The sequence below is a fragment of the Sander lucioperca genome, chromosome 5 (assembly GCF_008315115.2).
Source record: "Sander lucioperca isolate FBNREF2018 chromosome 5, SLUC_FBN_1.2, whole genome shotgun sequence".
Classification (NCBI taxonomy): domain Eukaryota; kingdom Metazoa; phylum Chordata; class Actinopteri; order Perciformes; family Percidae; genus Sander; species Sander lucioperca.
The window spans coordinates 44,317,613-44,331,653 of record NC_050177.1 but is presented as its reverse complement, the minus strand read 5'-3'; the positions used below and the strand labels follow the sequence as shown (position 1 = coordinate 44,331,653).

General features: G+C 41.2%; 1 protein-coding gene across 1 annotated transcript; it reads right to left on the bottom strand.

Moving 5' to 3' along the window:
• Positions 1-319: 319 nt before the first annotated feature.
• psmd2 (proteasome 26S subunit, non-ATPase 2) lies at positions 320-13,739 on the bottom strand. Its single transcript, XM_031283643.2, has 21 exons — positions 13,483-13,739; positions 11,497-11,553; positions 11,236-11,400; positions 10,559-10,680; positions 9,666-9,890; positions 9,370-9,528; positions 8,952-9,096; positions 8,125-8,185; positions 7,754-7,900; positions 7,547-7,653; positions 5,974-6,101; positions 5,653-5,740; positions 5,404-5,566; positions 3,913-4,014; positions 3,560-3,711; positions 3,346-3,429; positions 2,699-2,867; positions 2,068-2,162; positions 1,840-1,966; positions 1,568-1,686; positions 320-1,090 (listed from the first exon to the last, which is right to left on the bottom strand). The coding sequence occupies exons 1-21, from the start codon at positions 13,603-13,605 to the stop codon at positions 908-910; spliced, it is 2,721 nt and encodes a 906-aa protein (XP_031139503.1). The 5' UTR covers positions 13,606-13,739; the 3' UTR covers positions 320-907.
• Positions 13,740-14,041: the final 302 nt, after the last annotated feature.

Below are 14,041 nucleotides of genomic sequence, written 5' to 3'. Positions count from 1 at the left end.
TATTTCAACAGGTATATAGTAGAAATCACAGAAACACAAAGCTATCACTTTTGTTCCTTATAGGTGACATTGATGTAAATCTGCAATTCTAAACCACTGCTGCAATTACTGCAGGTGTTTATATTTGTATGTAGAATATGTATACATGTGTAGTAAATACAACTTTTCATAGCCCTAGGTAGCGCTGATAATGACTAAACGGCTTCTCCCTATGTAGAACCTGCACGCTGCTTTCCTTGAATAACAGCACTCTGCGAGTTTAAGCAAATTATAAAAAGCCAGGTGTGACATACTTTTGACCTAATTCAACACACAACCATCACATTTCCAACATGTGGATCTCAGTTTTATTTTTGATTCAACCTTTTACAGTACTGTAACAAAACCAAAAAGAATAAAAATAAAAACAGAAGCAAAACGTACATACTTTTAAATGCTCTAATTACAAAAGATGACTGAGGATGTAAGTAGTGGGGAAAAGAAAAACATTTGAAGCACTGATGTGTACTGAGCAGCGGTTATTCATTAACTGATGACATATACAGGAGAGTGGTGAACAGTTCCCACTTTGAACTGGCCCTGGGTCAGTCAAACAGTTGTTTCAGTACACATGGGAGAGGTGGAACAAAATTAGGGCAATGAGGAAACCATCAATGTAGAGTGGATGAGGTCCCAGTTTCACCCCTCCCCCTGTGTCATCCCAGTCCAATTAACCAGACCCCAAGCATCCATTTTTTATGACTGCTGGAGCTGGGCCACAGACAACAGTGAGAAGACACAGCAAGGAAGAAGGATAGACCTGCCTTGCTCTTTTCAGCCATGCAGTAAACAACTAAATATAACAACTGACAAGAGCCATGGAGGGCTACCCTTACAAACAGAGGGAGAGGCCAGTGAGAATGAGGGTCTAGGTTTCATAGTTGGGGTTCTTGCGGAGGATAACAAAGCCCTCCAGAATGGGGGTGACAGGTAGGTACTCCTCTGTTGCCAGCTCAGCCCTCTCTCCATGAGCCAGCAACACTGGTGTGGTGTGGGTCTGGAAACCTGTGATGGCCTTTGGCTTGCCTGCCTGGCCCACGACATCCACAGCCTGTAGACAAAACACACAAAGATCAACAATCATGTTAAACAGCCTAAAACCAGAATTCTTGGATTTTGGTTGCTGATAAAATTCCATAACTTATCCATAAGTTCTAAATAAAATATTTATTTTGGCTGAATAGGTCTAGCATTGGATGTTGTCTCCACTCCAACATTCTCACTTAGAAGAATAGTTCTACATTTTGGGAAATACGCTTATTCAGTGTCCTCTGGCGAATTACATAAGACTGATACGCTTATTTATCTGTTAAATATGAAGCTACAGCCAGGAGAATGTTAGCTAACTGGCAGCTGGCTCCAGCTTCACATTTAATGGCCAGACTTGAGACTGGTATCTCTCTTCTCATCTCATTCTTAGCAAGATAGAAAATAAGCATATGTCCCAAAATGTCAAACTAAGTCAATAAAGTTTGAATGGCAAACTTTCTACAAAAGTCTGTCCAATACTAATTTTCCTAGGCTTCACCTGTCCAACTCTGACAGACACAGGCAGTGGTCGTAGCTCCTCATCGAAGGTGACCAGCATACGTGGCTGCATGGCAGCGACCAGGCCGTAGAGAATGTAGTGAGATTTCCCCAGGATTACTGTAATGCACACAGTGAACACCAAGGGGAATGTTAACACAGGGGAATCACTGATGGGATACAACCTTCAAATTCTAAAACAGAAATGGACAATGTTAAGCATGTGTGGAAGCAGAAAATTGATGCAAAAGCAGCAGAAGAGAATACACTAACTGTTCTTGACGTCAAGGAAGGAAACCAGCACGGTGAGCAGTCCAGCCACGGCAACCTGACTCATCAGCTGCCTGTCGCTATGGTAGGGACAGAGTGTCAGTGTGCCTTTGCCCAGGTGAGTCAGACCCTGTGGAGGCACAAAGAGCAGTCAATAGCCACTTGTACAAACACTCGTTCCGCAAAGAACACTTGTGTCTGGTACAGAGTGCCTTTCGTGTTACCACCCACCTGAGCCAGTCGGACCATGAAGAGATTGTTAGGGTCTTTGGCGTGATACTGTGCCAGCTGCCGTAGCATGGCAGCCAGACGGGCGTTATTTGTGCCTGAGGAAATGGAAAAAATGAAGAGCCTGTTAAATATGTTGAGGAAGTCAACACTAGAGGCACTCTAAGAAGAGGCGGCATTGTGCCTTATCCAAAATGACAATAGACCTTCAAGTATTCAATGCATTATATTCAATATTTCTAGTGAAAAACGCCAGTGGGATCTGTAACAGCATCTTATCGTTTGTACTCAAAATACTTTTTTTACCCACTTTGATTTTAAGGTTTTTGGTGAGTGGGTGCTTATTTGTTATTAAATAGTATAAGCTTAATTTATTGCGTTTAATTTGATATTTAAAATTTTTCCATCACATTTCTTAGTTTTGTCAATTTTATTTAATACAACAAAACACATATATGCAAGTCATGATACTAATATTGGTACCGTTACCTATTACATTAGCTATTTATTCCTGGTTAAAAATAGGCAACTGTGCATCAAAGCCCTAAAGACAAAAATTACACGTGTTTAGTATTGTCGCAGCCATTAACATACAGTTAACATTATTCTATGTAATGCCTATAACCCGACTTACCGCTGCCCACCATGCCCATGGCGAAGATGGAGTTGTGGGACACCTCGGGGTCGGCATCGTGGGAAAACTTGCTGAGGGTGTCCAAGATGTTCAAACGAGGGTTGGACACGGAAATGAGAGCCAGGGCTAGTGGCACCGCTCGCCTCAGGGTGGGCTCACCATAACGCAGCTGATGATATGAATGCAGAGACAATACGACAGAGTAAGGAACAAATATTTGGCTTTAATTATTTTAATTGCCTACTTTGCAGTATACATAGTTGACACATGACAAAAAGGAAGTCTTCATGCAATGATCTTAGTCTGATTCAGTTATGACATCAGGATAAGTTAGAACAGAGTAAAAAATGACAGACCATAACAGAGTATAGAGAGAAGAGAAAATATATGGACCAGGATCAAAAGTACTGATGATGTAACGGGGATCAAAAGAATGGGAAAAAAGCAGCAGATGGTGAAGTCTGAAAATATGACAGTACAGTTAAGTCAAGACAACCAGATGAAAAGGTCTCTTTTTAAAACAGACTCAGCGGAAAAAAAAGAATAAGAAATGAGAGGTGGTGAGATGGGGGAACAATAACGTAGTCACTTAAGGTAAAGGAAAATAAAACAAGAATAGAAAATCAACAGTGAGCAGTGCTACTGACCAGATGTCCAAATGTTCGCAGTGCCATTTCAGACCCGATCTCCTCCCCCATGGCAATCAGGGCAATACCAAGAACAGCTACACCCTGAGAGGAAAACATAAACAATTCAAACAAGAACTCACAATCATCCATAACATAGCTAGTAATAACTACTAAATAGAGATTTGGCAAAACATTGATGATTGAGGATAATCAGTAATAAGTTAGTCCTTACCTGGTGGGAGCCCATGTCAGCAGCAGTCTCCTTCTTGTCTTTGTCCTTCTTATCTTTCTTGTCCTTGTCCTCCTCTTTTTCCTTCTCCTTGGCCTCGTAGTGCTCACTGCAGATATGGAGGAGCTGCTGCACCTTCAGCACATTACCAGAACCTGAGATGGATGCAGATTATACAACGAGTTATGAAGATTTCAAGATGATTAAAATCTGCAGACATTGCACTATATGTAGATCCACATATGGTTGGCTTATACAGAAGTGAATGAACGCAAAGATTGAGTGATGGATATCTGCATGAGTGCAAACAACAAAACAGCTTTGGATTGGCTGGAACCCAGGACTATGAGACTGACCTGCATATGCACAGATATCCACTAGTGTGTTGGCAAAGCTGCGGAAAGGTTCAGGTACAACCTGTAGAGCTGCCAGGGTCGTCTCAATCGCCTCTCCTTTACCTATGGAAAGTGAGTAACACAAACAGAATACTTACAGCTGCTATATTAAAAAGGGAAGGGAAGAAAATATACAGTGATAATGGAATTGGCCTTTTTAATAGATCATGGCCTACACAAAGGTTTAGAAGAAGTGGTCACACATACACATATTAATCACTGTTAAAGTCCTTCTTACATTACTCAATAATAAAAGTCATAATTTTTAAGAAGCAGAAAGTTTTGGATACATTTGCGATAATATAATCCTACAATGAATCATTGTGAAAACAAAACAGATGTGTTGTTACTTTGGCCAGGTCATCATCAAAAAAGTGAATTAGTACATTCATGATTTTGTCCATGTTGATATTAGTTGCTTCATGTACATTTATTAAAAATGTTGCATTATATAGCTTTTCATATATCTAGACGTCTAAACTCTGGGACAAGGCCGTTGTGTTTAAATAACTGCCATGCTGATTCCAAACAGACAGCTTTGTCAAGGCAGTTTGGGCTTCAGATAACTTTTACACAGTGGCCATCGTTAATGACAAATCGTGTTCCGCTATGAACATGCACACACGTATTGTTTATATCACAAAGTGATGACTCAGTGAAGGCGCAGTCGCAACGGTTGCGGTAGCCGCCGTTGCCGGTAACATATGACAGAGTGCACGGACCGAAGCTTTGTGACTAGCAAGCACTTTCTTACCGCTGCTGCCGTACAGGGTCTTCTTTGAACATACGCTGCAGAAGCACCCAGCTCCCTCAATTTGAGACACCAAGTGCTAAACAGCTTCCCGTCTCCACCAGTTTCCTCTTGTCCTCTATTCATGCCCAGCACCATTTGTTTTTAACTCCTTTCTCAACTAAAGCTGTATCTACATGCTCCAAGTTTGATAAACTTTGCCTCCACCACACCGCACTCTCGCTTTTCGGCAAAGACCCGCCCTACTTTGCAGCTGATTGGCTAGAACCATAGACTGTATATAAGAAGAGGCTAGAACTCGTTTCATTGGTAGGTTGAAGTTCGATGATTGGTTAAATCCAGGGCATCAAAAGAAATCCCATGTGGACTTTTTAATTTATTTATTTTTCTAAAATAGTCAAACGCCAGAAATCAGGCACCAGGCCTGAGTACTTCAGCCCTGCGTTAGTTAGAGCTGCGTTCCTCTCATATGATTGGTAGGTCAAATCAATAGACTGGAAAATAATAAACGGCATGAAAGTTCCCAATTTTTTTTTTTTCCCCTCACGGCAGCACGCCGGAGATCCGGCACGGTGCCGGAATACTTTAAGCCCAGCATATTGCTTAGTTTTGTTCGCCTTAAAATGCTTTGCCGCTGCACCTCTGTCACACTGTTTTGAACAATGTCTAGTTATTATTGTAGTTAGTCTGTCCATGCTTACCCAGGTGGTTGAGTCCCAGGCCTAAAGGCAACCAGCGGGCATATGTGTCCTTCAGCTCCAGTTCGCTCTTCTCCATGATGGTCTGGACGATGGTGGAGGTCACATCACCGTTACAAGATCCTACTGCGATCATACCACATGCCAGCGCCGTCACTCCAACCACCTAGAGATTATACACACACACACACGTTGCTAAACTGCTAAACACGTGGAGTGAGAAGATCCCTTACACCAATCACACATCCATACCTCCATGCTGGATTTGGAGTCCCCCATGACAGGGAGAAGCAGAGAAAGGACGTCTTCTCTGTTGGAGCCAGCATAAGCCAGGCCCAGTCTGAAACCAAGAAGACAAGGATCAAGACACATAGCCAGAGAAGAGATTCAAGTGTTAACAGCAGTACAAAAAACACACCAAAGAGATAGGTAGAGATAAGTAGAGAAAACTTAACAAGCCATAAACAGCACTGTACCCCAAGACCCTGAATACATTTTCCTTGTATAATTTGGAAAATGTCCGTGTACGTATGCTTTAATGTTTAACTTTCTACATGTGAACAGTCTCCTCACCCAAAGATGGCTCCTATCCTCATGATGTTGCTGTTGTGGAGGACATAGTCAGAGAGCAGGGCGAGTGCCGGGTCACATTCATTCCTCACACCTGAGTTGACAATGCCACAGGCCAGGAGGGCACCAGACTGCAGAGAGAGACGACGCAGGTGAAAGAAGAACAAGAAAGACACTTTAAATGCTTGCTTTTCATCGTCCTTCCTCCTGGGGAATAAGCTTAAGAAACATTATAATAGTTAGTAGATAATATACGTTTAGAAGGTCAAATTCAAAACTCCGTAAGGAAGCAATCCTGACAGAGTTGCAATCTAGTCAATCCAATGGATTAACTTTAAATCTATTTGTGGTTGTGCCTTTCTTGAACTGATGGCATGTAGAGTATCTCATTAAGAAAGTACCAAGATAGGAAGAAAAAAAGCTGTGCAAATAGTTAAAGATGGGGAAATGACATTAGGGCTGGGACGGTTACCGCGGTCACGCGACGCCTACCGCGGGTCTGAGCTCGTCACCGTCATCACCGCAAAAAAACGTTGGCCTGCACGTTGTGTCTAATGACAATGACATGGATTCACTGATCCTAATGACATGGATTGTGTCTGATGACATTGTGTCTTACATGGATTCAAGGTTTTCTAAACAAAACTTATCAAAAGATGGAGCATATCCGACCTTTCGCGAGTTGGGGAGCGCAATGTTCCATGACACGTATAACATTCCATTTGTGTTGACTATTAGGATATGCGAGAGTACCTGTGTAATGTCTTGTATCGGAGAAATGTCATGACATTTCTCCGTTCTCAGCTGAGGTAGACACATTAACGTTACAGCTGCAGTGTTTACCATTGTACATTAGCCTAGCAGCTAGCAGAGTTTCCTTCTGTTTATAGCTTTATCCCGATAAAACGGCACGGTTGAATTTCAGCCTGCATGCACGTTTCGTAGCCTAAAACAGAGCGACTTATATATTGGTAGAGAGCAACAAGTTAGTGAACTGCCGAGTCGCCCTCTCGGCTCTCTGTCTGCTTAGCTGCTAGACGGCTGCAACATGTTGTAAGGTTTAAGCCAATGTTTTTTCGGGGGTAACGCCATTCGCTTTACTGGCAGTATTGACAATAGATAAAGCCACCGTGTCTTGAGAAGCTTTAGCTTGTTGTTTTATTGTTCACTTTTAACTCACTTTACATTAACTCTTTTCCCTCTCTCTTTTCCTCACAGCGGCACTCATACGCTGCTCTCCGTTACCGCTCGCTCTCCTTGCGCAACCACACGGGCACTGACGTCACTCACTTAAGGCACCCTGCCATTCTCGCTCTAACTTACGCTACTCTCGTAAGGGGGTTGCGGTATACCGCGGGAATTTCTTGCTTTTCAACCGCGGTAAGAAAAAATCCATACCATCCCAGCCCTAAATGACATTTGTAGTACCTCATCCTGAAAAGGTTGTGATATGACCACCAGATCACTATTAGAAAGTATATAGTATTATTAGTGTATGTATGTATGTATGTATGTATGTATGTATGTATGTATGTATGTATGTATGTATGTATATAAAAAAGTTTCCGATGTTTACCTTGATGTAGTCCTCAGAGGAATAGAGATATTTGTCTATCTGGGTCAGACCGCCATCCACGTCCCACAGCAGGATCATACCAAGGGAAGCTGCAGCACTCAACATACCTGAGGACATTTATGTCATCTTTAGTCACCAAACAATCAAATTAAATGCATTGGAATACAGAAATCACAAATATTTGTGTGGGTGTGTGTTTTCATTTACCGTGGTCCTTGTTCTTGTACAGCCATTTGTTGCCGTCGTCCGTGAGCAGCTTGTCCTGTCCAAAGGCTGCGTTGACAAAGCCATTCACGAAGGAAGAGGCCAAGTTCATACGAGCGGAGTCAACCTGTGAGCCACTGCCTCCAAACCCTGTCACATACAGCACAAAGGTCAAAAAGCCAATCAATGAACAACCAATACACAAAAATCATTGAGTTTATTTGGCACAGTGGCCAGTAAATCACAAATACAGCAGCAACCTTATTTTACTTTATCCCATGCCCTGACCGATTTGAAATGAGTTACAGTATGTCTCTGCCACCAATACCGTACCTAACTGAACACACACACAAAACCTGCAGATATGGACTCACTGTTGTTTTCCAGGTGTGTTTTGTAGATGTCATCTGGGACTTTGGGTTCCATGATGTCCAGCTGGGGAGGACAAGATGAGTGTGTTATTAATGAAGGTGAAATGTGTTGAGGCATCATGACGTTGAGTTTAGGTTATAATCCCACATTTATGAACCATTATTCAGGATTATTACGATGTGTGACGCGAGCACATCACAGAAAGCAATATGGTGGCCAGCTGGTATCAAACAATCTTGTATTACAGTTAAAGTAAGCTAAAAATGTGTCTAAAAACATTGTAGGCGAGAAATAGGCAATGCAGTAACAAAACCTTGGTTCATATTTGATCGGCGCTGCCTAGTTTTACTGTTTCATCCATGTTTTTTTAAGGCTTTGTTTTTCGCAATACAGGAAGAGTACGGCACCCACTTCCTGTTCACAAACTCTCGTGTTATTGCCAAACAGTGCACTAAAATATGTTTCTGAAAACATTTTAGGCGAGAAATAGGCAATACAGTAACATAATCTTGGTTTATATTTGATCAGCACTGTCTAGTTTAACGGTTTAATCCAAGTTTGTCTGTATGCGGAAGTGCAATCTGTAGTTGGAGCCCTCGAGCCAGCGGATGACGCAAAATGCGTTTTTGAGCAGGTAGATGTGCACAAAGATCTAGGCGCTGGCAAGATGGAGGGAGGTTTCCCATACTTTACACAAACTACCAACATTGTTATGATACAAAGCTGGTTAAAAACTGTCAAAGTATCCTTAGAAGTTTAGCCTCCCTTGTCCTGTTTTTCCTCTATCTCAAATTACATTAATTTTGTCTTCCCTCCTCCTTTGTCTTACCTCTCTGGCCAGGGCCAGGAAGTTGCTGTTGAGCTGCACGTTGGACATGATTTCTGTCAAGTCCTCGTAGTCTTCTACGTCCTCATTGAGCTCCAGGAACATGCCATGGCGACCCAGCATGAAGGCCATCTGCTTCTGGATAACTCTGCATGGTAAATAGGAGGTTGTTTTTCATACACCACCCACTATGACACAGTGGGCTTTACATTACAAGGAGAGCACATATGAGAAGGGTCAACCTAACTATAACAAAAATAGTACAGGAACAGTACAGGGTCAAACACAAAGACAAATTTTAAGAATTTGGAACTGATCCTTTACACATTGCTGTGCTCATCCACCTTGATGGGTTAATACCTTTTATCATTACCATGACCATCTTTAGTGCTCTAGGAATAGTGCTTTGTATGGTGCTCACATGTCTTTGCAGGATGTGAAGATGTTTTCTACTAGCTCCACGTCGTTGAGCATCAGGGCCAGGCGCAGGGCCTCTGGGTAACGGTTGAACTTCCTGAAGATGTTCAGGGCACATCTCAGCAGCGCTGAGTTTTCTGGCTCAGGAACGTAACTCACACAGCTAGAGGAGGGGTGCAGACAGTTAGGAGATGAAATGGGCATATTTCAAAAGTCAACCAGTCCTATTTTTTAAATGTATACTACATGCTAATAAACAGGGTTTGTGTTTTCTAAGCAAAGTGTGAAACCTGAACATACCTAGTGAGGTACAGGCAGACTTTTCCGTAGGCATTTTCATCGATGTAGTCCTCCAGCATGTCCAGCCTCTCAATCTCCATCAGCAGGTCGCACGCCTCATGTTCAGCATTGTGGGCCATGTTGTAGGGCACAATCTCCTTCACTAGTTTCAGCAGCGTCTCTTGCTGCGTCTTGTCATTCTCCTCCACCTCCTGCCACTCTTTAGCTACCTCACCAGCCAGGTGCCTGGAAGACAACAGACAGAGAGGAAGTGTAATTTTTGAATGAAGCAATTAGCAGACACAGAAGAAGGTGTCCAAATACATTAAGATTTGCGGTTTTCAATACATCTGCCAAGTTCTTGTATAAATGCTTTCTCTAACATCAGCCATGCACTTCATAATTTCCTTATTCATAGAGTGACTGTTATCCCATACTCCACACACAATGTGTCTCATGGCAACACTGATAGTCGGTGGAGAAATGGCATCAGTCTCTTTTTCCAAACCATACAATTTGTCATGACATGATTAACAAGAGGATTAATAGAGCCTAAGCTCTTCTGTCCCCCTAGTTTTCTCATAAGCTTCTTTCATTTTTCTTTATGAAAAAGCTGAAACACTTTTTTTTGTCCATATTCCAAGCTTGATGGGTATTAACTATCATTATGATTGGTAAATTGAACTGTCATTTTGTTAAAAAAAAATAATAAAAAAAAATTTAAAAAAAAGGACTGAATAGCAATCAACATCACCCATTTTTCTTGTTTTTCTAACGATTTGACATCGAACCAAACCTCATAAGAAACAACTATCATCGAAGAATCTCTGCATTTCCTCCGTTTACAATGCAGCTTCTCCAATAACCACAAGAGCATTACATGCATTGGCTGATGATGCAGAGTCTTGTCTTACCTGACATATTCATGTCCCCAGGAGGCCAGCTCTTCCTGGGAGCCTAGCAGACGGTACTTCAGACACTCCCTCTCGCCACTCATGGTCATGGCCAGCACTGACACCACATCCGCACAGAAACGCTGCCAACACAAACACCATCTACAGTTTGAACTTAAGGTCTTTAGACAAGACTGCAACGATTAGTCAATGAACCGATATGTGATCGTCAGAACATTAATGGGCAACTATTTTGATCCTCAATTAATTGTTTAGGTCAAATTTCAAGGATGCCAAACATTTGATGGCTCCAGCTTCTCAAATGTGAAGATTTTTAGCTTTTCTTAGTCTCACATTGTAATATACTCAGGGGAAATGTTAATATCTATTTTTACAGTTGTAGTTTTACAGACCAAACAAGTAATCAACAAATTGAGAAAAGAATTTGAAGATTAAATAGATCAAATATGGAATGCCAGAAGAATTTCAGCCATTTATAGCGTCACTTCATATATCTGCACTAGCCTTTAAACTATATTTGTTTCAAACTACTTTGGCGTCAAGATTGCCATACATATTCCTGTGCATTCTTTGTGCTCAAAAGAATTGTGCACTATTTTTCATATGGTGAGTCCACTGAAAAGTTGTCCAAAAAAGCATGAATTTATACATTTTCCAGCATCACAGTAGGGCCTTACCTTGTTCTCTCCAGCAGCCATGCCCTCATAGATCTCTTTGAGCTTGCCATAGTGTGGGCGCAGGAATTTGAGGGGCTTGGGTACTGAGGTCATGGAGGTGGTTGAGGAGCGGATTAGTCTGCGCAGCTCTTCCAATGCAGGACGGTACAGCTCTGTGTTCTTCTCCTGCCAATGTAAAGAAAATGTGAGGTTTTTGCCTTGTAAGGGCTTTTACACCCTGACACACTAGAGTCATTAAAAAAAAAAATTAATAATACTTACACTCAATCTCTCCACCATCATCTCCAGGTCCTCTTGTAACTGTTTGTCTTCCTCTGACTGAGAAGTAGTGAAGAGAATAACATTATCTGTTATTAATTTTAATACACAGACTTATTTGCCACTGCTGCCTTTGGCCTCATGTTGGAGAGGGATGGCCTTAGATTTTAGTTGATAATGTAATAGTATATATCCTTGATGTTACACTTCCGGAATTGCTCCGGTGCCACAGGAAATTCCGCTGGATGCATGTATTTTCCATTTCCTTCTGCTTTCTTTGTATTGGAATTCGGTGGATTAATGAGGACTATTTTTGACTGCTCCTTAGATCTCTGGAGGGTAAATTGAGACAGCTAGCTAGACTATCTGTCCAATCTGAGTTTTCTTTTGCACAAGTATTTTGCAGCGGCTCTGTGCGGAGCTTAGCGCGAGCTTAACCGTGACGATTCTGATTGGTTTAAAGAAATGCCATTAAACCAGAGCACGTTTTCCTCCCACCCCCAAATGCTATGTGGAGTAGCCAGACTCTCCTTCAGCGCGGTATGGAGGAGGATCTGGCAAAGCAAGACTAATAATGTAATAACAGTGATGTTTATTTACTTTATGTTGCCTTCTTGAAACTGTGCATCAACACCTTGCATTGCCAACTACCTGAATAATGCTGTTGCTGCCTAGCAGTATAGCACGTTGTAATGTTTTTGAATATTTGCTGTTAAACCCATAGGGACAAATAATGATGAAAAATGAACTTGGTAACACTGTGACCTTGTAGTTGCATGATGTCAGAATGCTACACAATGCATGAACAAGACAGCAACAAATTCCCATGTTTTCACTAAATTTCACATGGCTTTCCACTAACCGGAACAAAATAATCTGACCAATGACACTTACCACTGGCTAACTGAGAAAGACGACTACAAGCTAACGTTACACTGACAAATCAGTCTGTTGTAAAGTTATTAATAAATACATTTGTGTTCCAAGGAATCGAAGGCCTAAAAAAAAAAAAAAAAAAAAAAAAAAAAATCTAAAAACAGCATAAACCTATTTCCATTAATACATTCAGAATAATAAATATTGTTTGCAATATGCCTGTTTGACATAAAGCTAGATTGTGATTCGTCAATTAAAGAGGCTAAGGTTTTCTATTGGCAAGAATAAAAGCCAGTACTAGTAGTCATTATTGAGCAAACAGGTAGGAGGCCAGTTGTTTATCAAACGTAAATATTGTTGGGGTTTTGGAATGGAGTTTTTCTGAATGAAAAGCAACAAGACAAACTATTCAATACTCTACAAACCCCAACGCCTTAAAGACTCGATGTAGCGTAAATGGTTTAACGTTAATTGCCTGAACGGCTGAATCCTTTTTTATTTTTTTCTTGATATAGTTTAACGTTACCACTTGAGCCCCGTTATATAGCTAGCTAGGTCTACTTTGTTATTTCTCATTGCACTTGTTTAAAATAAAAGAAGAAAAAAAAATATTGTAACTATAGACAGTCTATGGTTGTAACATATAACGTTAGGTTGATGCAGATTTAATTAAATTACGTGGTGTAAGATTTTATTCGACTTCACGTTAGCTGCTGTGTCATACAGTACATTACCCAATGTTAAACCTGGCTAGTTGAACATGCTAGCTAACATTGATGACAGTACAGACGGCAGCGATAACAACTAACGTTAGCAAGCTAATGTTAGCTTACCGGCTGAGTTGGGCTAGGCTAAAGTTAGCTAACTGGTCGAGTTCATCTAGCTATACGACTTTCACGGACCGCGAAATTCTAACAAATCAAAGTAAGGGTGCTTTATATGATACATTACTGTACAGTTAATGATAACCTCTCAGTTATCTAATAAGTGGCAATGACTTCGGCCTGCTCAACCATGTTGTCAAAGCAGCAGTGACTAAGGCAAAATAATACCTCTGGCTCCTGTAACGTTAGTTAGCACACATTTGAATGATCAAAACACCCCCCAACTTACCAATTCTTGCTCCTCTTTCTTCTCCTTGTCCTTCCCGGAGGACTGCTGCCCCTTTTCCTTTCCCTTCTCCTTCTCATCGGTCTTTTCGGTCTGCTTATTCTCTTTATTTTTTGCCTCCTCCATAGTTGCGGCTCTATGAACTATCGGCTACCAAACGGAACTGAGGAGGACTGATGTGACCGGACCGCTTCTTCGTCAGTACAGAAAGTGTGTTGTGATTTCACTTTACCGCCCCTGCTGGTGGAGATTTAAAATCGTTGGATGTGGGTATTTCAAGTCCTGCAAAACTCGGGAACTTCGATAACACCTTCACGTTACATCTATGATTAAAATAAAATACATTTTCCGTTTTATTTTCAAAACCGTTCAAATACCCCAAGAAAAATACAATACAGTTGCTATTTACGCATTCCAGTTTTGGGTGATACATTTAGGGCCACATTTTACAACACGTTGTAGTGTCTCATAGACACAACACAAATTGTGTCGATCAATTTTTAAGCTTTTCAACTGAATACATACTAATAATAGAAATCAACCACGTTCACTTAAAAAACAT